This window comes from Squalius cephalus, assembly GCF_949319135.1.
Source record: "Squalius cephalus genome assembly, chromosome: 19".
Lineage (NCBI taxonomy): Eukaryota > Metazoa > Chordata > Actinopteri > Cypriniformes > Leuciscidae > Squalius > Squalius cephalus.
Genome location: NC_137140.1, coordinates 8,496,769 through 8,518,807, shown reverse-complemented (window position 1 = coordinate 8,518,807; position 22,039 = coordinate 8,496,769). Strand labels below are relative to the sequence as shown.

The following is a 22,039-nucleotide window of genomic DNA, read 5'->3' as shown; positions in this document are numbered from 1 at the left end:
TGATTGACAGCCAACAGCACCGCCCTAAGAGGTGATAGCGGAGAAAGTGAAAGTAAAATAAAAACAACAACAGAACACCATATCCTCTGAGCACGTAACAGTTCCCCTGCATCCTCTGTTCCTTGCGAAAGGATATTTTCCAAGGCTGGAGAGGTTTTGTCCAAGAAGAGGAATCGTCTAAACCCCAACACACTTGAAAAAATTATGTTTCTCAATAAAAATCAATTGTAATCTTTCCTTCACTCACCCCAAACTGCAGTGTTGCATTTTGCTCCTCCTCAGGGTTTTTCCCCTGCTAAACCCAGGGATTTTCCTACATAGAGAATTACGAGGCTGCTGCCAACATCAAATTTCGTGCCGCCTCCCGCTCTCGACAAAACTAGGACAGACAGTCACATGCTCAGATACACTTTTTCCACCATGACGGTTCTGTTGCAGGTTCCCTGTCTGTGTCCATTCTCAAACCGTATAGTTTGCCAATAGTGCTGTGCGGATCATAATCCGTGGGTCGGGCGGGCCAAGTAATAAAAACATAACATTCCAATTAATCGAGGGTGGATGACAGATAAATCATTAGCCTATAATGTGTTAAGTTTAATAAAGACACGGAACTCTCATCACGGTAAAACAAAATGAACATGCGTCACTCTTTTACTTTAGTTTTCAACAACGTAATTCTCTTCAGGGAAAACCAATCAAGGAAAACATATCAGGGCTCGACATTAACGCTTGTCTGGGACACGTGTTTTTTTTTTAAGGGACAAGTGAAAGAGAATTGTACTGGCCCAACTGGACAAATGCCCTGATTAAAACAATTTTTAATAAAAAATAAAATAAAATAAAAAAATCACCGAAAACGCGAGGATGATTCTGATTTTATTTCATTTAATGTAAGTGGCGATTGATAGCCTATAGTTGATAATAGGCCAACCTAATGTAGGCCTACTGACAGTAACAAAGTTGCGCTGTTATTTATAACATAGCCTATTATACAGTTAAGAACCATCACACGACCAGAGTGCTGTTTTCCTGAATACCATCAGGATTGAAACCGAGACACTGATTTCATAACAGTTCAATAAACAAATTGTTAAAATTAAGTCACTTACATTTTAGACGCAACAACTGTGTTTGTTCTGTTTCAGCAGCGAAAATAGTTCCAAACAAAGATCACAGCAGAACCATTGCGCATCTCACAGGAACACTCAGCCATGTTTCATTACTGAATGATTCAGCGTTTTGAAAGAATTGGTTGAGTCAAAGATTCAATTACCCATTCATAAACTGCCTCATTCTGAATAAATCAGCCATTTGAACACTGAATGACTCGCTCAATAAGACGGTCGCCTGCCGCCACCTTCTGGTTTCAAAGTATCATTCTTTTCAACATTCCTTATTTGTATATTCAAAAAATATTTAAAACACTCTCATAATCTCATTTTATACAGTTTTCAATGTAAATTATTTAATTTGATTGGTCTAGTGTCTTATTCTAAGTGAATATATTGATCAAATTTAAGAATTTGAAATGAAAGATGGAGCATACATTTAATAAGATTAGGTAAAAAATGCCCTTTATAAAGGTAAAAAAAATGAATTATGATAACAGTATTTTCCAACAGTGATGTAATGAAACATTTACAATTTAAGTTTGAAGGTAGTAAAGCCTCTGTTTAGGCTATTAAGGAAATGTAATTTTGCCAAAAGAAGAACTTTTATTTTAAATAAATGTTAATTTTAAATCAGCATACTTCAGTGTGACATCGTTAGCCTCATAGCATAATTGCCTAAGTCATATTTAAAAAAAAAAAAAAGACTTAGGCAATTATGCTATGAGGCTAATAATATGTTACCATATAGTCCAGTCATTTTAAGCCAAAATGGGGGTCAACCTTGAACAAATTGCAACAGAAGCAAACTCAACTGATTTTGTATCCTCAATATGTCCTGAGTAAGGAAAAAAAAAAAAAGCCCAGAAGAATCCCATTAGGGGAAAGTTTCGATAAAGACCCAAATATAGCCTATTCATACGCCTATTCATTCTTTTTCTTACGTGAATAGGGTAAAAAATTTTAACCTTTAAATATCTTTAAACAGTCCCATGGACCCAGCCCCAAACCCCATCTCTGCAATAATAATTAATAAGCTGGTTTCTAAAGTACTTCTTCCTGACTCTATGTATTCATGCTCATTGGTAGCCTAAATGGGTTCCATTCAGATCTTAACATTAAGTATTTTACTGTTATGTGTCAACAAGATTCAATAAGACATTTTCACCTGGCTATACCCAATGTTTAGGTCTGTTGTGGTATTTATGCAAATTAGCACATACGTAATTAGATTATGCACCGTTTGTCCATGTTAACAAACAATTTCAAAAAACTTGTAATACATTTTTGTTTGTCTTGATGTAAGTAATCAACACAGTAATTTTCATGGTGATATGATATCTAAAGGGTAAAATTTGTACCCTATTCACATAAGAAAAAGAATGAATAGGCGAAACTTTCAAATCTTTCCCCTAATGGGATTCTTCAGGGATTTTTTTTCCCTTGCTCAGGACATATTGAGGATACAAAATCAGTTGAGTTTGCTTCTGTTGCAATTTGTTCAACCTTTTTTCATAAATCGACTGGACTAATATTATATATAATATTATATAATACTAATACAAAATCCACCCACAACAATACTGTGGGAAACACAGGCTATAGGCTATATGATGGTCTACCTCCGCTCGTTTTGAGCCAGGAAAAACCCTGAAACTCCTGCAAAAGAGAAACTGCAAAAAACCCTGCTTCTGGTCCCAGCCAACCCAAGACTTCATCACAACTTTCATCATTCAGCTATAGGCTCAGTAGACCTCATAACTCTATAAAGGTCTGCCAGGAACCTTGGAGTTGCAATTGATGATCAATTGAACTTCACAGACTACATTGCTAGAACTAGCATCTGGTTTTCATTGCCGTACGTCAAATTTGTGACCCGTGACAGTGGATAGACTTTTAAAATTTTGTTTTTTTGTGTTTGCTAAACAAGATAATTTGTTTTAAAATGCCTTTGCTGGGGAAGATAGTGGAGATCGAAAAAAATGGAGAAGATGGCACTGAATTTCCCTTCATAGCATCCTGTCTGTTCGGAAGGTCAGTAACATTTTATAATTATGGCTTACATGGCTGCATCCAGTGTCATGATTCTGCCTTCATGTCCTAGATCTTTCTTGTTTTGAGGCAGGATCATGACAGACCCATGTTTTGTGTACAAGCACATGGCCATTTGTTTGGGCCATGTGCTTGTGTTGTCTCGTTCTCTTGCCCCGCCCCCTTGTTATCCTCGTTTTGTCTTGATTGCTTTACCCATTATCACCTGTGTTCCTGATTAGTTTGCTCCCTATTTAATCCCCTCATGTTTTCTGTCCTGTGTCGGTACATTATCTAACTTTGCCTGTTATTCCTTGTGAGACGTTGCTTGTTTAAGACTGTGAGTACTTTGTCAGTGACCTGTTAAATCAGTTTTGTGAGTTCGTTTCCCGTCATCGTCTAGTCAGAGTTTCCTGTCCTCAGTTCTGTTTTGCCCCCTCGTGGGTTTTTGTTTTCTGTTTTTGTGTTTAAATAAACCTTGAGTGTCTGCACCTCGTCTGCTTTTGGGTTCATCTCTGCACATCCCATGACATCCAGGGGCACCACGGAAATATTTCTCATTTTTGTCAAGATGGCTGTGAATATTTTCAACTATAATGTTGCTAATGTACAGTGAGGAACATGAAAAACATTTTTTGTTGTTGTTGATACATTTCCATTGTTTCACCTAGACGTTAGATAATTTCAGGAAGTGCTTTGGCGCCAATTCAGGTTAGAGAGACAAAAACTGATTTTTGGTCATTTGTAGTCAATAAATGCATTGATTTATAATATTTTTATAATACACTGACATGTGAATATAGTATGGATATGTAGTTATAGCAATGTTGTTTTTAAAAAATAAAAATGTGCTAATATTTGATGATTAGTGTGGTCAACCAGTTTCCTGCCTTTGTTAACATATGGTGCCAAAATATAATGTGTTAGATTTCAGGTAAGCCACTTCTGCTTAGCTATCTTTTAATATGGACTACAGACATACTGGCGTCCTTTGGTCAGAGTGTACCATAATAGTTGGTTCAAGCGTAAAAAATGCAAGATATTTGTTTTGACCATAACCTATGCACCAGAACTGAATGTGGATGTGGGGCACCCTATGATCTGCACGCTGCAAGAAGCTCGTCGGCTTTGGTTAAAAGCATTATTGTAATGTGTGAACATTGACAATGCGTGTTGCTTGTTTTTTTAATGTTTTAATCAATTAGTTAACAGTGTAACGTTATCTGTTGCATTTACCGTTCAATCACCATTTTGAGTTCTTTGCACGCACATGCTTAATGTGTGACACGATGCAGTACATGTGAAATAGTGCATGTTAAATGACATTATTAAGGTTCTAAAGCAGCAGTAGTTTATGTATTTCTCTTGTGTGTATTTGAGCAACACATTTGTGAGAAACTGCCAACATTTCCGCTTTCCACTTCGTTAATGGAAGATCATCCCTTTAACATTTGGTCACTTCTTTATGATAGAAATGTTACAGCCACTGTCATTTCTCCAACATATGGACATCAAAACAGGCACTCTCATGAGGGTTTACATTTTTGTTTTGAAGTCGCGATGAATTAAAAGTTTGCATATTTAGAAACATATTGATGTATTCTCCTGTGTTTGGCGTAGGTTTGTAGATTATTTACCTTACAAATCTGGTGAAATGGCACACATTGCGTTCCCATATGAATGTCATTAAAGGAGAACTCCTGTCAATTTTAACATGGAGCTCATTTTTTTTTGTAAATTTGGAGTGCTGTCAGTACAGAGAACAACGACAAAAATCGGTGTTGCCTACACCGTGTTATCCTCTTTTTAAAATTTGCACCCTGTTGACTTAAATGGAGCAAGTTTTAAACCTGCTTTTAGCCTCTTAACATCCTTGATGTGTCATTACAAGTGCCCAGCCATGTTGAGTGATTCCTTCAGAGTAAACACGGGTGAATCTGACTGCAGTAGATGTGAAAGATATGAATAAAAGTGATGTTAATTCAGCCAGCGCACATACCTGTATTTACTTCCTGTTTTCGGTCGAAGTCCACAGTAGTCGATTGTCGAGTTCACGCGCATAGGTTTAGTTACCTATGATCATGCGCATGAACTTGACAATCGACTACTGTGGCCGGAGTTGTCCTTTACCAGTGGTTCCCAAACCTGTCCTGGAGGCACCCCAACACTGCACGTTTTCATTGTCTCCCTAATCAAACACACCTGATTCAACTCATCAGCTCATTAACCCAAGTGATAATGAGCTGATGAGTTGAATCAGGTGTGTTTGATTAGGGAGACAAAGAAAACGTGCAGTGTTGGGGTGCCTCTAGGACAGGTTTGGGAACCACTGCTTTAAGCAACCCAAATGCAGAGATGGCATTTGTTAAACGAGCTGCCGAGACGCGCATCGAAGACCCGTCTACTCCAACTCACCAAAAATAATTAAAAATATTCTCATAATATGTCAGGCCACTTCTTCATTTCATCGCCCCACAGCTTGTATGATAAATAATAACCATCACGGATTCATGGTGTTTAATAGTGTTTTGTACATGATGCTCCCATAACATGGCTTATTTCGGCTAGCGAAACGGAAGTTTCGGCTGCGTCCGAAATCGCCAGGGGGGCAATCCAGCACCCGAAAAGCGTACCACCCCCAGGGGCCGCCATTGGCTAACAAGCCATCACCTGCTGTTAGCATTCCATTGACTCCCATTCATTTTGGCGTCACTTTGACAGCGAATAACTTTACATCTGAGGTGTTTAAAGACTCTATTTGTCCATTGTTTATTTCTAAAGAAACACGACAATGTATAAAAGGCTCCATTACCTTGTATCTTACGTTATGGCCCTGTAGAAGCAGTTTTTGTAAAAATAGGCTAACAATTGCGTTATAACCACGCAACTCTCTGGAAATTACCGTATAGACAGGAGAAGAAGCTTGCAGTCAATCGGGGGGACGTGGAGGCATAAAGTCCGATAAAGTCAAGGGAGAAGCCCATAGAGAGTCATAAAGTTGCTCCTAGCTCATGGACAGCTCCTACTCACGCTCTCCGTTTCTGCAAGATTCGGAAGGGAATGATTCAGATTTCTCTCGGCACAGCTACTAGAAGACTTACAACTGTCAGACAGGTTGCTCACGTCACATCTACGTCGTCAAGCTCAGTTTGAGGCTGCACAGTACGCTCAGCCATCAGGAAGTGAGTGCTTCTAATTTGCTTCACTTTTCTCCGTTGAAATCTATGGGGTTGCTGTGTCCATTTCTTTTACTGTCTATGGAAATCGCATACTTTCTTCTTCTTCTTCTTCTATGGTGGCTGGCAACCAGCGTTTTGGTGCATTACCGCCACCATCTGGACTGGAGTGTGGATCAAGAGGTCAACCTACACTTCCTTAAATTCTTTTTAATAACCCAGTTATCTTCAAAAAAGAAAACAAAAAATGAAAACAAATTTCACCAGATCCACTTTGCAGTATATCATGTAAATATAATGTCATCTGGTTCTCACCAAGTTGTGAAATCAATCTTTGTCTGGCTTGATATCGCATACTCTCTTAAAGCAGCACTAGGTAACTTTTCAACCTTCATAATATATTTCCAAGACTCTTGTGATGGTACATCGACTTACAATAGGTTGAATGACAGGTCTGCCATAGCCTGACGTGGTCTGTATAGTTTTTAATCGTACTTTTAAACTTCGGGGTTCGGGTAGTAACACCCGCGCACAGAAAGAACTACAAAATTCGACTGCTTTACGGCATAGGCTACCTCACTTCCCCCAACACTTCCTCACATGCTGTTGGACTTCTAAGTATATTGCTTATATTGTTTATCACTCGGACAAGCTTTCACTCGTTGGTGTGAGCTAAAATGCACAGCGTTCTTGTTGATGGATTAGTAACTTAGACATCTTCGGAGGCTAGCTCGATGTCCGACGATTTGAAACGCGTTGTGTTTATTCCCCAATCGAACTCGTGTAACTGTCTGTCACACGTTTTACCGTCCACAGCATTACTTGATAGACAAAAATAGGACAAGAATGAGCATCAAACAGAAACAACCCGCTTACGGGGTGTTCGAGGCGCACACACAATACAGACTGTGCCGAGTCAGTTAAACAGGGCGCGCTCAGCTCTTAAAGGGGACACACCTTATTGCCACTCGTTACAGCTTCCATCTGACTGAACAGGGACGGGACCGGTATACAGGGGGGAGGGGATCAGGCCGTGAGTGAAGAGACTGCTCTGCGTGAGTGGTATTTACGACAGTAACGGTAAATACAAGTAGTCCACAGCGACTCTAGGGGTCGTTGTTTGACCAAAACGGAATTCTTACCTAGTGTGGCTTTAAGATATAAATTAGATAATTAGATCATCTCATTTATAAGAAACAACTCAAACCAAAATCTACAGGGACTAAAGTTTTTAATGTGGGTTTTATCATGACGTCGGAAATAATAAAAATATGTTAGTGAGTGTGCAGTTCAACTCTTTACTTAGAGAGAGAGAGGCATACATATTGTACATACATATATGCCTATTATAAATGTGTATTTTGTGTGTTCACACCAAAAAAACAAGTTCCAATATCACTGTTACTCCAGAAACCATGTGGAGTTTGTTTTAATGCAAGGATCAAACAGGGTCTTACCATCTCACGCAAGCTAAAGACAGACAACAAAATAAAATTAAAAATTAAATTAATTTTGAAAGTGAGTGAGACAGTGCGGGTAAAGAGAAGACTAGGGGCAACTAAAGCTACACGGTTAAGTTTGAGCCAGACAGAACATCAACCTGACCGTCAAGTACTTTTATTGTCTCTCGAAATAGCCTAAATTATAGAACCATCTATATGACATATATAAATGAATTGATATCAACCCTTAGCTAATCGTTTATAAATAATAAATGTTGCATCATTGCTAAACAACAAGTTCATTATTTAACATACCTCAATTCGTGTCACTTGTAGGCTAGGGGCGTAAAACTGCCTGGGCCATAGGCCTATATCTGCCGGCTCCAGGTCTGCGGCCTCACCATACAGCCATTTATGGGCATGAAGTACGTGTATTCGTGGGACATGTTACAGGACATGTTATAATTCATGTTAGGAATAGTTTACGGCGGGACTTATGCAAAATAATGCACAGCCGAGGTGGTCATGCGGTCACGACGCGAAGTGGAGTCACTTATTCTGCTTATAGGCCTACTATGGTTACCACACCTCGAAACATTGTTCAGATGATGTAGGCTATTTGATTTCAAGACGTTTGTCAAGTTTTTGTCAGTAGCCTAAAACGCTCTTGTGTGTAGGACTAATTTCTCATGCATCTAATCCCAAGCCTCCGTTGGTTTGAGCCACTAATCTTGCAGATATTAATGCAGTTATTAGAGAGAGAGAGAGAGATTGCAATAATGAGCCAGAAAAGCATGTGCGTCATGGTCAATATTATTTTATTTATTTATGAATTCCTTTTGATTAATTCGTAAAAAAAAAAATACTATTATTGACAGTACGCTAGCCTATGAATGAAACACAAAGCCCTTTTAACAAGTAGGCCTAGGCCTATCAACATTTATTTATTTGTTATATTATCTGCAATAATAACAAAAACCCATTCAGCAGGACTATCAATTTATTCATATAGTCTAACTTTATTCAGTTTAATTTTCTATTGATTATAGATAGGACTATATACTTTATTTAGCCTATTAAAATTAAACTGACCGTTTCCATTGATTGTGAAGTTAGACATTGACAATGGCAGATCGAGCGCATGGGGCTGCATGTCAGCAGAGTAAATCATACATTATTACAAGGAAAAATATTAACACATGAGGGAAATCATTGTTGTGTCCATGAAGATGTGAAAAAATAGGCATAAATCTAGCTTATACATTTATCCAAATTATTATATGCCTGTAAACCGAAGCTAATTTGGGTGGGTTTCTCCCATCCCCATACAATGTTACTTCTCTGTCTTTTACGGCCCTGACGAGAACGTCGGTCTCCTCGGCTGTGAACCGCGCCTGGCGTGCGCCTGGCAAATCCACTGTTATAATAGCAATCTGCCATGGGACAAGCGCGCCTGCTCTTAAAGGGATAGTTCGGCCAAAAATGATATTTAACCCATGATTTACTCACCCTCAAGCCATTCGAGATGTATATGTCAATCTTTTTTCAGACGAACACATTTTCAGTTATTTTAGAAAATGTCTTAGATCTTTCAGTGGTTATAATGTGAAGCTATGGTATGAAGGTAAAACAGTAGCAAAACTCGAGAGCTTGCTAATTTGAATGTGAGAACTTGTAAAATTAATATTTGTATTTGTAAGTTGAAATTTATACTTGCAGCTCTGATGTGAAAAGCTGCATCTATCGATTTGCACACACAGACAATACTCAGAACACCTGTGTTTTGAATTCGAAGTTGCAGATTAATAGTTACAAATGTGTAAAGTGTCATTTACATAAACAAAATGACAGGCACAATTGTGTACTACACATTTATCTTTGTGCTTTAGTTCAGTTTCGTTGTACAACCACAAGTCGGCACTCACAACCTCTCATATCTGGCAGTACAACTTCAAATCCTAGCGCTTTGACTTTTGCTACTCTTTTTGCGATATGCCTGTAGCAAAACTCACTCGTGCACTTGTAAATGCAGACTTGAGAGAGCAGAGTCGGGGGCGGGGCTGGGGTCGGAATGAAGTCATTTTATTGGTCGATGCCTCACCAATGAACAACGCCAGCCACAATGCAAACATTTGTATGCATATGTATCAGCTATTTTTTAAAACGCTTGGAAAATATTTTTATGAAATATCATTAGTTTTACTGGAATAGTTTTACAGAATATGAACGCAACGCGTTTAATTGAGACAGTGGTATTAAAAGACCAAACAGGAAACACCATAAAGCATAGCCTATACAGAAAAAAATTGAGCACAGAATATGAACGCAACGCGTTTAATTGTACGTTTTCCTCGAAACCCAAGAAAACGCTTAATGAGGCTTAATGGACCAACAGTTATAAAATAAAAATTAAAAACAATAAAAAAAACACATAATTTGTTACTTTATTAATAAAACACTAGGCAGCAAGTTTATTTGCACTGAACACACATTTGCTTATATATATATATATATGAAGAGTTCAGATGCTCGTATATTTAAATTCAATAATTTCACTTAAATGGCAGTGAAGATTACCTATTAATTATCATTTAAGTGAAATTACTGAACTTAAATATACAAGCTTGATAAAAATGATCATTCTATAAGAAAATTTCAAATGGCATTTAGAGGCTTTTGCATCTGAACTCTTCATATATATATATATATATATATATATATATATATATATATATGCCAATTCCATTGCAATATGAAAATGCACCTAAATTATCTGATAAGAATGTAAAATGTATACCTTAATATGCAATGTAAGTCGCTTTGGAAAAATGTAAATGTTTTAAATATTCACCCTAGCCTAACTGTTGGACACACAAAAACAAACAAAACATAAATAAATTATATATATATATATACATACGTGTGTGTGTGTGTGTGTGTGTGTCTTTTACAGTCTATGGTATATATACCATATATATATAGGGCATATATATATATATGGCATACGTCATATGTTTTACGTCATATTCTGTGCTCATCTGCTTTTCTGTAGTATGCATTAGCATTGTGTCTACTGAGTTTGATAATTTCGTTTATTTATTTTAATATCAGTCTAATGCATTAAGCCATGTTAGTGTTTCAGTGCACGCGGGTTTCGTGACATCATCGAACTCCCATTTCATTGGCTAGGTGCCTACCAATAAAACGCCTCCTTTGACCCCCCCTCCTCCCGCCCCCCTTTCCCTCTCACCGCCTCTGAGTTTCAAGTGCACAAGTTAGTTTTGCACCTGATATATCGCGAAAAGAGTAGCAAAAGTCAAGGCGCGAAATTTGAAATTGCAGTGACAGATTTGAGAAGCTGCAAGTGCTTAATTGAGGAAGTACCGCGAATGTGAACGTAAGATTAAACGCAAAATATATATTACAAGTTTGTGTCTGTCGTTGTATTTCTGTGAATGGCATTTTACACATTTGTGTCTACTTGTCTGCAGCTTCAAATTCAGAATACAGGTTTGTGACTATTGTTTGCAAGTGCAAATTTCAACATTCAACTTCAGATTTTTATTTTACAGGTTTTCACATTGGAGCTGTGAGTGTAAATGTTCATGTACAAGTACGAATATTTATTGTACAAGTTCTCAAATTCACATTTACATGCTCTCGAGTTTTGCTACTGTTTTACCTTCATACTATGGGGTCCACCTCCTTCAAGTCCCAAAATGTGCATGCGTCCTTCACGCAAGAGTCATTTATCCCACCGGTATAATAGCAACAGCGCCCAAGACCCGCCCACGAAATTACTTGCATTTCGCGCTTGATACTTGCGTTTCAGATCGTTAAAATAGGGCCCAAGATCTGTCTGATCTCCAGCCCTGCCTCTGACAGCATTTGAACTTGTCTGTCATCTTTTTTTCTTTTATATGAATTGTATCCTATTTTCCATTATTACAGTTAAATACGCGAAGTGATATGGAACTGTAATGCGTTCAAGACCTGCCTGGAACTACTTTAGCCGTGCGTTTCCCTGAAAATAACTGCACACCTTAGAACGTTCGTCAACCAATCAGATTCAAGCATTCAACAGCCGAAGTATAATTGTTTATTATATTTACAGTTATGTTTGGCAAAATATATAAGTTTTGTCTGTTGATAATAGTGGTTTATTATAAGTGGACAAGAGTGAATGGTGACAAATTAAACTAAATTGTTTAATGTATATAATTAAAAAAAGGAAATATTGAACAACAAATTAATAATGTAGGCTACTTGAATGTGTGGTCCATATATTGTTCGTCTTGCTGTAACTAATTATTTGAAATACTGTAGACATCAATGAACAAAAACAAAATGTTACCTGCAAAAATGCACTAATGCAGTAAGCTATTGAATTATATTTGAATCTATTTGGATAATTTATGGTGAAACTAGAAATACATGGGAGATGCATCTTTGAATATCAACTTACACCACATTAAAAACAATGCATAGAAATAATATAGTAATCAATTTGAAATACTGTTGATTTTTTGCCATGAATAGCCATTGCTGCTGATATGGCATTGAATAAATAAATGCACCACATGCATCATAGTTTAATATTTCTCATTCACCAAAAATGCAAATGGGCAAAGAAGCAGTTTTAATGTAGACTCTTTACCTTTTTAGGAAGCTGGACTGTGATATTCGTATTCAGCTGCCGCAGGTGTCAGATGAGCACTGTAAAATAGAGCTGAATGAGAACAACGAGGTAATTATGCTGTGGTATAACACTATAAGTTTGACTTAATCTTTTGTTTCCTTAAACTGTTTCTTTGCATGTAAGAACACATGACATGCTGTTCATTTATTGTCTCTCTCTTGTTTAAGCTCATTTTGACCAATTTAAGCTCTGTGAACCCCACACATATTAATGGACAAGTTCTCAATCTATCTGAACGATTAAAACATGGTGATCTCATCACAATCATTGATCGTTCTTTCAGGTGAGTCTGATTTTTATTATAATTATTATGAAAAAAGTCTACTGTTTTCTTTAGGAGATTTGGAGAATCTTTGTTCTGAGAATAATTTGTTTTGTGTGGTTTCATCTTGTCATAATGCTAGGTTTGAGTACCCACCTCCAAAGACACCGAAGAAGAAGAGGCTGTCCATGGCTGGAAAAGACAAAACAGTTCAGGTATGTAGCTGATGTGAATCTTGTGAAACAGATGATGGGTATTTTTGTTAATTTATCATTTATTTCTTTTGTTAAATTTTGGTTCTGTCATCTTGTAGGCTTTGCAAGACCAGCAGGAAAAAAGCACACCCGTTCATGCAGAGAAGAGGAAGTCAGAGAATTCGTTGGGTTAGTGATCATGAAATCTATTTTCTGTAATGTTCTATACATTTCTTTGTTTGCAACACATTTTATGTAAGTTGCTTTTCCCCCTAGTTTTGCTAATTCTGCTAGAATATAATTTCATATCTATGATTATCTTGTGTGCTATATTTACAGACACTTGTTTAAAAGATGGGTCAAATTTACCGCCATCTGTGGATCAATCTGTTGAGAATGAACCAGAAGATGGCAAAATTAAAAAGGACAGTATGTCACCTTTTTGTGAGCTCTACCAAATGGTCAAGCAGGACCTTGTTGCTAAATCACCATGGAAATCTGAGCTACCAAAAACACCTCTTGCAGACCTCAGGTTGATCATGAGGAAGCTCCCGCTGCAGATGTTAAAAGTAGCCCTAAACCGGTCACAACTCCAGAATAGTATATTGAGGATTTTTGAGTCATTCTAAATTAATATTTTAATGGACCAGCTATCCCTGATAGCTCATTTCATGCAAGTCAGGAAGAGAAACCTGTTGATGATATGCCGTCTGTAGGGTCCATCACCCCCTCATTGACAGAGAAAGGTGTAACTCCGGTTGATTGATCCGGATAATTGATTCATTCAAACGGATTTAAAAAAAATAAATAATTCATTGAAATTAATAAAACATTTTAAATAGATTGCAGCAATTACATTTTGTCAGACCTCTGGTAAATTACATGTTATTTTTAGTTGTCTGTTCAGAATAGTGGGAGAAACATGATCTCTGTTTGAAACAAAATAATCTTGATTCTCAATTCATCCAGAATCGTGCAGCTCTACTTAGAAGTGTTTTCTTGGCATGTACACCTTTTGTCAATTAGGTAAATGTTGCAAACATTTCACCATATTTCACCATAATTTTGTTTGTCCTGCAGATGGTACTTTAATTAATGAGCTGTGCGGCGGAAACCAATCTCACACTGAATTAACAGTTCCAAAAGCAAAGAGAAAGCGAGTGTCCTTTGGTGGACAGTTGACCCCAGAGCTATTTGACAAACGTCTGCCCCTGAATTCCCCCCTCCGCCGTGGGGCAACTCCACGATACAGTCTGGGACCTTCCCAGAAACGTCAATCTCTCCTACGACGAGCATCCACCATTGGTCTTTTGGTAATACTTAAAACCAATTTTTAAGGACAGTAACATTTATGTATTGAAAACTTTCAAAGGTTTTTAATGTTTCTTTATTTTCAGGCTCTTCGACTTGAAGAAACTGTTCCAGATGTTCAAAATAGTTCTCAGAAGAAAGCTTCACCCAAACGTGCTGCGAAGATTCCATCACCTGCCAAAAAGTCACCGAGTACCAAGGCTAAAACTCCATCACCAAAACATCAAAAGTCACCATCTGCTCCATCCAAGGTACCTGCCACACCCAAGACACTTGCATCTGCTAGAAGAGCATCAACTTCAGCTGTTGAGGCTGCCAGTGACATGTCTTTAACGGAGACACCCAGGGTGCAGGGGAGGTTTTCAGTCTCTCGAATCAGTACTCCATCGCCTGTCCAGGACCAGGAGGAGAAGTCTGAAGTACAGTCAACCGTTGTAGAAGACATGCCTCAGAAGTGCGAAACACCAAAGATACCCTTAAGGAGGAAGAGCATGAAGTCTTCTGCAAGAAAAACTCATAAGAGTGCAATTAAAAGTGCACTTGATGTAATTCGTTCAAGACGCAGTGGAGCGTCATGGGCTAATCTAAAAGGTGAAAGATTTAATCTGGTTATATTCATGTTGTCCTGTTTTGAAGTTTTAATCTTTAATTGATTTAGATGGTTTAAATAAATATTTAAAATGTATGTTTGTTTCTCTGTTTTAAGTGTTGACCTCTTGGGCTGATATTGTGAAGTTTGGTCAGATCAAACCTCAAACAGAAGTTACAACTAAGAAAAAACCCACAAAGAGCAACGTAGTCAAAAGAAATGTGGTACCAAAACCCAAGGTAAAATGCAAAAGATTCTTATCAGTCTCAAAAATATGTTTCCCATAAGTTTTTTTGTTTGATTCATTTTTCTCATTTCTGTTGATGGTTTTAGCTCATTGAAGGGCTGATTAATCTATGACTTAATTACAAATTACATTTAATTACCTATGCAGACACCTGCACAGAGGTTGAAGGATGATATCAGCACTGGGCATGCAGCATCTCCATTCACCATTGTTGTTGGCAAAGCCCATGTGAGGACTAAACAGTCTTTTGGTGCTGCACCTAAAATAGTCACCAACATAGCACTATTCAAGAAGGACATGAAAATGGACGAGGACTTTACAGGTTTGTTCAGTATTGAAGAAAACGTATATGCATGCATGTAATAAATGTTCTGTGAAATTGTTAGTTCAAATTCTAAATGTTTTGTTAGGTGTTGCAGACTTTTTCAAAACGCCAGCCAACAGCAGGTCTAAGAATATTGTTCCCATAAATAAGGAATGTCCCGATATGCCTTTGGATGAGATTTCAGTCATGAGAACACCAGAAGAATTGGGTTAGTGTTTTGGACTTGTCGCAAGTTAGTTATCTACTGTGTATTGTTTTGATATCATTGATTTCATGCCCTTGTTTTTCACTGCCCACACAGGTGCAATGATTGTCTCTCCAATAAGTGTGATCTCCACTGCCAAATGTGGACAGTACAACAATGAAGCAGTAACACGACTTCTTTTGGACAACCAGGATGGTAGTTTATTGGAAGATGAAGGTCTTTCTCAACTCACTGACAACTCAAATGAGGCAAGTGGCCATGACATCATTCCAGATCAAGAGATGTCCCCCAATGACCAAACAGAAGAAGAGGCTGCCCCTGAAATGGTAGTCAAAACCCCAAAACAGAAAGCAGCACCATCCTTGTGCCTCACTGGAGTAAAGCGACTCATGAAGACACCCAAACAGAGGGCTGAACCAATTGAAGACTTAAGAGGAAAGCTGCTCAAGACCCCCAAGGAATATAAACCTCCCCAGGAAGATAGTCTGGAAGGCATTAAGGAACTCCTAAAGACTCCCAAATACAGGGGAGCTCCAGTAGAACACATGGTTGGAGTGAAAAGAGTGATGCAGACCCCAAAAGAAAAGAACAACCCTGTACTGTGCGCAGCTGGTCTTCAAATTAAAAATGACAGTATGTCACATTTTTTTGACTTTGCTGCTAAATCACCATGGAAATCTGAGCTACCAAAAACACCTCTTGCAAGACCTCAGGTTGATCATGAGGAAGCTCCCGCTGCAGATGTTAAAAGTAGCCCTAACCCGGTCACAACTCCAGAACTGGATATTGAGGATTTTTGGGTCATTATGAATACATATATTAATGGACCAGCTATCCCTGATAGCTCATGTCAAGCAAGTCAGGAAGAGAAAACTGCTGATGATATGCCGTCTGTAGGGTCCATCACACACTCATTGACAGAGAAAAGTGTAACTCCTGTCTCCCAGAAGAAGAGAACACCATTGAAAACGCCACAGAAGTTCAGTGCTGGTGAGGTTGTCCAGCAAATTCTCTTAGAGCCTCAGTCTGAGGACAAAACTCCTAAATCCCCAAAAGGAAGGAGAAGTGTTGAATCACAGGATCAGAGCCTTGATCTCCAAATGCCTTTGGGCCAGCCTCAGACTCCAGGTCTAATAGGCAAGAACACTGAAGTGAAAATGTCACGAAGAACATACAAAAGATCAAATTCTGGCAATAGGTCTGAAGTCCAAGGTGGTCCACATGAGATTAAAGCAATATCTAGTTATAGGATCAAAGGTGAGACCGAGTCTTTTTCTCCACATGAACACAACTATTTTTAACACCCTAGAAGAAGAGATGCATAAGTAATCGCTCACTCAATCTCATTCCTAAATGACAACAATTCGCCTCTGTCTATTAAACATTTGACAAAATCACAACGGAACATTCAAATCTGTGTTTGTGCTGCTGCTGACTCAGAGAAAGCAGTTATTATGTGTAGGTATGAAACAGCTTCACAAACAGTATTTTCAACCAATCAGTATCATTGTTTCTGTCTTGCAAATATTAAAATTATCACAGAAGCACTGGGATAAAAGTTTATAGTTTAAACACTGATGTCTACGGTAGCGATCATAACGGTGCGTGTCCACTGTTACAGAATAAGCGGAGCAGAGCGAGCGTTTTCAGTTCATTCCTATGGAAGTGGAGCTTCATGCTCGCGCAGTGCATTGTGGGATTCAAAAGGTTGGGCAGTTCAAGTCAAGTCAAGTCACCTTTATTCATATAGCGCTTTTTACAATACAGATTGTATCAAAGCAGCTTCAAAGTGATAACATGAAAATAATACAACAAAGTATGTTTCTAGAAGAAAATTGCGTCATCGTCCACCTTAAGTAAGGCAGATCAATAATATTGTTGAATATTAAATGTCCCCAACTAAGCAAGACAAAAGCCAAGGCAACAGTGGCAAGGAACCAAAACTCCATCAGGTGACAGAATGGAGAAAAAAACCTTGGGAGAACAGGCTCAGTCGCGGGCCAGTTCTCCTCTGGCCAACGAGCGAACAGTGTATGATTATTATTCAGGCAGCATTACAGGTCAGAAGTCAGATTGGATCAGAACATTCAGAATATTATCCAGTTCCATCTGTTTGGAAGTCGGAGTCATCACACCGGTATGGAGACGAGTTCTTAACTTTATGCAAATATCAAGCGTAAAAAGCGGTCGGCAGCCAATTGCTGTGAGGTTCGGGTTGTGACGTCTATTTTGAGAGTTTGAAAATATGCAGATTGTGCCGGAGTTTATGCTGGATTTAGTGCGTAAATAATTGTATTTACAAATTAGACGCTTTGGAGTTGTTATATATATTAAATATTTCAGTTTGGATGTGTTCATTGTGATTATACTGGGTAGGTTTACAAAATGTTATAAAATTGACATAATATCTGTACTTTTGGAAACAAAGCTTGCCTATTTTTACAAATCTCGTGCATCTCTGATGATTATATTGTCCGTGTGTTGAAATTTTTTTTTATTAAACACACTCGCAACAGACACACCCCAAAGCGGAGGTGTTATAGCGTTGTCAGCGGCACTGAGCAGAGTTTTGCCACTGTAGTGGACACACACTGTTAGAGCAATTCACCTTTTGTAAAAAACTTGGCGCTTCAAACAACGATTGTATCGATTACATTGTTATGCCTCTAGTTGGTGGTGACAAGTGACTGTTTATAACATGAGCTTTGTCCCAATTCAGAAGCTGCGTCCTCTGGAGAGTCATTTAAAGTGTGATTGCGTCACATCGGCGTGACGAAGGCTAGATCCCAAATGGCACACTTCATGTGGACTTGCGCTCTCGTGGCCTTAAATTGCGCATGCTCGGCAAGTGAACGAGTCTGTAAAGTGTCCGATTCCACATTTCAACACTCAGGAGTGTGCTTGCGAGCAGCGCCTTAGTGCCACGCCTTACGTACCCTTCACATGAATTGCCTATCCAGGAATCATTGCGAACAACCAATCAGGTAAAAGAGGGTAGAGTTTCGTGGCTGTTTGACTTTTAGTGGCATGATGTTATCAAGCCTGTCCCAAAATACACTCTTGCGTGCCCTTGTGGACTCAAGGCCAGGTCTACACTTCTTAGGTCTGCACTTTCTGAAGTCACCAAGTGTGAACTTGAAGGAGGTCCACAAGGCTGGAGTGTGCCATTTGGGATCCAGCCAAAGGCTACCCCGATTCTAAAGCGACTTCAATGTGCCCTTCGTTTCTCGGGCAATTAAGGATACAACTGATGGACCCTTCGCTTGCAAAACTTATAATATTTTTTTTTTTAGGGCTCCAGGTGCGGACAGCTGAATTTATTAAAATGAGGGCTGACAATGACCATTTATTTACCAGGGACAATAACTCGGACAATGTGGCTTGGGGGTAAGGCCTATTTCCACTAGGCTCTCTTGTGTATTATAGCAAATAGTCCTCACCCTATACAAAGCCCACAACAATAAGACAATCAGGAGATAAGGCAATAGTCTTTCACTTTGTTGTTTTTTTGTAGTGCTGTCATGCAAGGTACATTTACAAATGTTTTAACCAAACTTGTGGACTTTTGTATGCATGTCCTGTTGTGTCATATTTTGTAATGTTAAGATTGCATTTATGTCAAGCTTGCGCCCGTCTTAATGTTTTTCATAAGTGTTTCCTTTTTCTCTTGTTTTAGGACAGTTCTGAAGAAAATGGGCCTGCTGGGGAAGGCCACTCCCACAGAGGCCAGAAAAAAATGGAAGTACTTACAAAAAAAATACAAAGTAAGCAAGTTAATTGGCACGTCTTTGCTGAAATTTATTGTGCTGTTGTTGTTTTTGTTAACAGGCATGGTTTATTTGCTCTGCTGTAGGATTGCAAGCGCAAGGGAGCGAGTGCTGAAACTTGGCCGTGGTTTGCCCTCATGGATGAGGTGTTGGGACAGAGGCATTCCACCAACTCCCCTATCCTACTTGCCTCCTTCCCTGAGGACACATCAGGGCCAAGTTCAGCAGTGGATGACGAAGATGAGGAGGAGCCACGATCACCACCAGTCAAGAGAAAAAGAGGCCATGTCGATGAGCTGGTTGAGGTACTTAAGGAAGACATCAATTTTCAACGAGAGGTTGAGGAGAGGAGAGCACAGGAAAGCAGGGAGAGAATGGACCGACTATTTTCTCTTATTGAGAGAATGGTTAATAAATAAAATTTAAGTTAAAATGGGTTCATTAAAAATGTTCTATATTTTTTTTTTTCAATGTCACTTATAATTTCTCAATGAAACCAAAAAAATATTTCTGTAGTTTATTTTTGTGATGCAAGTTAAAAATGAAAATTGTATAGACCTTATGTAGCCCTGCCCCTTTTCAGCGCTGTGCTTGTTGTCTTTTGTCTTCCGAATTGTATTTCCACAGCTATCTTAAGAATTAATGAATGAACTGTCCGTTTTAAAATCTTCCCGGTCTACTGACATATGTTAAGACATCTGCTTTAAACATTACAATGCTCGTGATAACTTTCGTTAACTCTACAATAAGTAAATCCACTTCACCAGCTAATTACTCTTCCACAGCGATGCCATAGAAATATACAGAGCTACCGCTAAAACGGAAGTTCAAAGACAATATTCTAAAGATGGCTGCGTGCATGTTTTTCTGGTGCATAAGGTCTATATAAGTTGTATACTGTGACAAGCAGGACGAGGCTGGGGGCCGTGAGAGAACAGCGTGAGGCCGGTGTTCTGAACTATTCACTGTGTCTGAGAATTTCGGTGACACTGGGCAGAGCTTACATGAATATTCACAAATTTCCTGTTTCGTGTTAAAGTGCCACTGAAAATATTAGTGCACACTGCTCAGATCTTAGAAACTATTTTTCAGCACTGAATGAAGTTCATTTTTCTTCTTTTTTAATAACTGTTTATGTATGCTTGATTCTACATTGGATCATGTTATATGATTTAATTACAGCCTCTGATTTGCCAGTGACTTATTGTTATCATATACACTCCGAGCACTGAGCCAACAGCCATTGAGTTTGTTTGTTTGTTATAATTATATAGGCTACTTCTGTTTTGCTTTGATGGTCTTTAAATTAGTTTCGTTTGATGACTTGAATAAGTGTATCTGTGGTAGCATAATAAAGATTCAGTGGTGATTATTTTGTCATTCGCTGTTGCTTTCTCATTTGGTACTGCCAGCGGAGGTGGAAATAGATGTCCATCCTCAACTTCCTGGAGCCATACATCACAGACAGGGACACCTTTAGCAATTTAATCCATCTAGACTGGCATCTATTATGGAATGCATACTTTTCCCATATTGAACCTATTGCCTTTTTTCCCTTTCACTCCTACATTTGCTTCTTACATCTGCCTCCATTTTTGAGTCCAACACCCATATCTCAAAATCAATCAACAAACGATACATAGCCTACATAGCCCTACTTTCTTTTTCGACAATCTGTTACATTAGGAAGTACGTCACAGTAAGAGAAAAAAAAGATCTGTTGATACTTTCATTTCATCATGACTTCAAGCTCAATTAAAGCTCCAATCTAGAGTTTTCCAAGCATAAAATCTGATTATAATGTACAGCAGAGATGTTACTTTTTAGTGCTCATTTAACCTAGCTATTTACTATTTGAAAAACACAAATACTTGCCTAATTTAAACATAGGTTGTGATGAGGTTCAGTTCAGTATTAGTAAGGAAGGAAGAAGACAGGGGTCGGCTTGAGCTGGGACTCTCGCTTTATTCACGTTTCTTATAAAATAAACAAAAGGTGCGCACAAAGCGCGTTCACCGTGCACAAGCACAGCCACAAAACACAATAACTCAGAATTCTTTCGGTGATTCTCTCCAGCTCTCAGCTCGCACACAACTGCACCCCAGCTCGTCTCTCTCTCTCTCCCTCTCTGTCGCGCTACGGCTTATATCCGGTCTCTCCACGCCAATTACTGAAATCAGACACAGGTGTTCATCATCTGCACTTGACCTACTTACTCTCCGCTCTGCTCCGTCCTCTCTCTCCCGCTACAGACTCAGCAAAACCACGCCCCCCTCGCCACATACCCCCACCGCCCGACTCAGGCCGGGGAGCCATCCGGTCTGCAGCCCCCCCCCCCCCCCCCTCCTCCTGGAGAGAAAGTCAGCTACAGCCATCTGTACACCCGGCCTGTGGATCACCTGAAATTTAAAAGGTTGTAAAGCTAGATATCAACGGGTGATCCGCGCGTTGGTATCTTTCATGCGGTGGAGCCACTGCAGGGGAGCGTGGTCCGAACAGAGGGTGAACTCCCGTCCCAGGAGGTAATAGCGGAGGGTGAGAACAGCCCATCTGATGGCCAAACATTCTTTTTCTATGGTGCTGTACATCGTCTCTCTCTTAGAGAGCTTGCGACTGATGTACAGCACAGGCCGTTCTTCACCCTCCACCTCCTGGGACAGGACAGCGCCCAACCCCCTGTCC

At 39.0% G+C, this 22,039-nt stretch overlaps 1 protein-coding gene across 1 annotated transcript in view; it reads left to right on the top strand.

Moving 5' to 3' along the window:
* Positions 1–3,052: 3,052 nt before the first annotated feature.
* LOC307147421 (uncharacterized protein) overlaps positions 3,053–22,039 on the top strand; it is a 69,083-nt gene continuing 50,096 nt past the window's right edge. Inside the window, exons 1-15 of the mRNA XM_079852154.1 lie at positions 3,053–3,143; positions 12,424–12,505; positions 12,625–12,740; positions 12,862–12,934; positions 13,033–13,102; positions 13,253–13,513; positions 13,994–14,226; positions 14,311–14,815; positions 14,931–15,052; positions 15,208–15,382; positions 15,471–15,593; positions 15,687–16,847; positions 18,884–18,977; positions 19,267–19,354; positions 19,444–19,662. Coding sequence (XP_079708280.1) covers positions 3,055–3,143; positions 12,424–12,505; positions 12,625–12,740; positions 12,862–12,934; positions 13,033–13,102; positions 13,253–13,513; positions 13,994–14,226; positions 14,311–14,815; positions 14,931–15,052; positions 15,208–15,382; positions 15,471–15,593; positions 15,687–16,847; positions 18,884–18,977; positions 19,267–19,354; positions 19,444–19,662 — 3,411 coding nt within the window. The 5' untranslated portion in view covers positions 3,053–3,054. The remainder of the gene's footprint in view (positions 3,144–12,423; positions 12,506–12,624; positions 12,741–12,861; positions 12,935–13,032; positions 13,103–13,252; positions 13,514–13,993; positions 14,227–14,310; positions 14,816–14,930; positions 15,053–15,207; positions 15,383–15,470; positions 15,594–15,686; positions 16,848–18,883; positions 18,978–19,266; positions 19,355–19,443; positions 19,663–22,039) is intronic.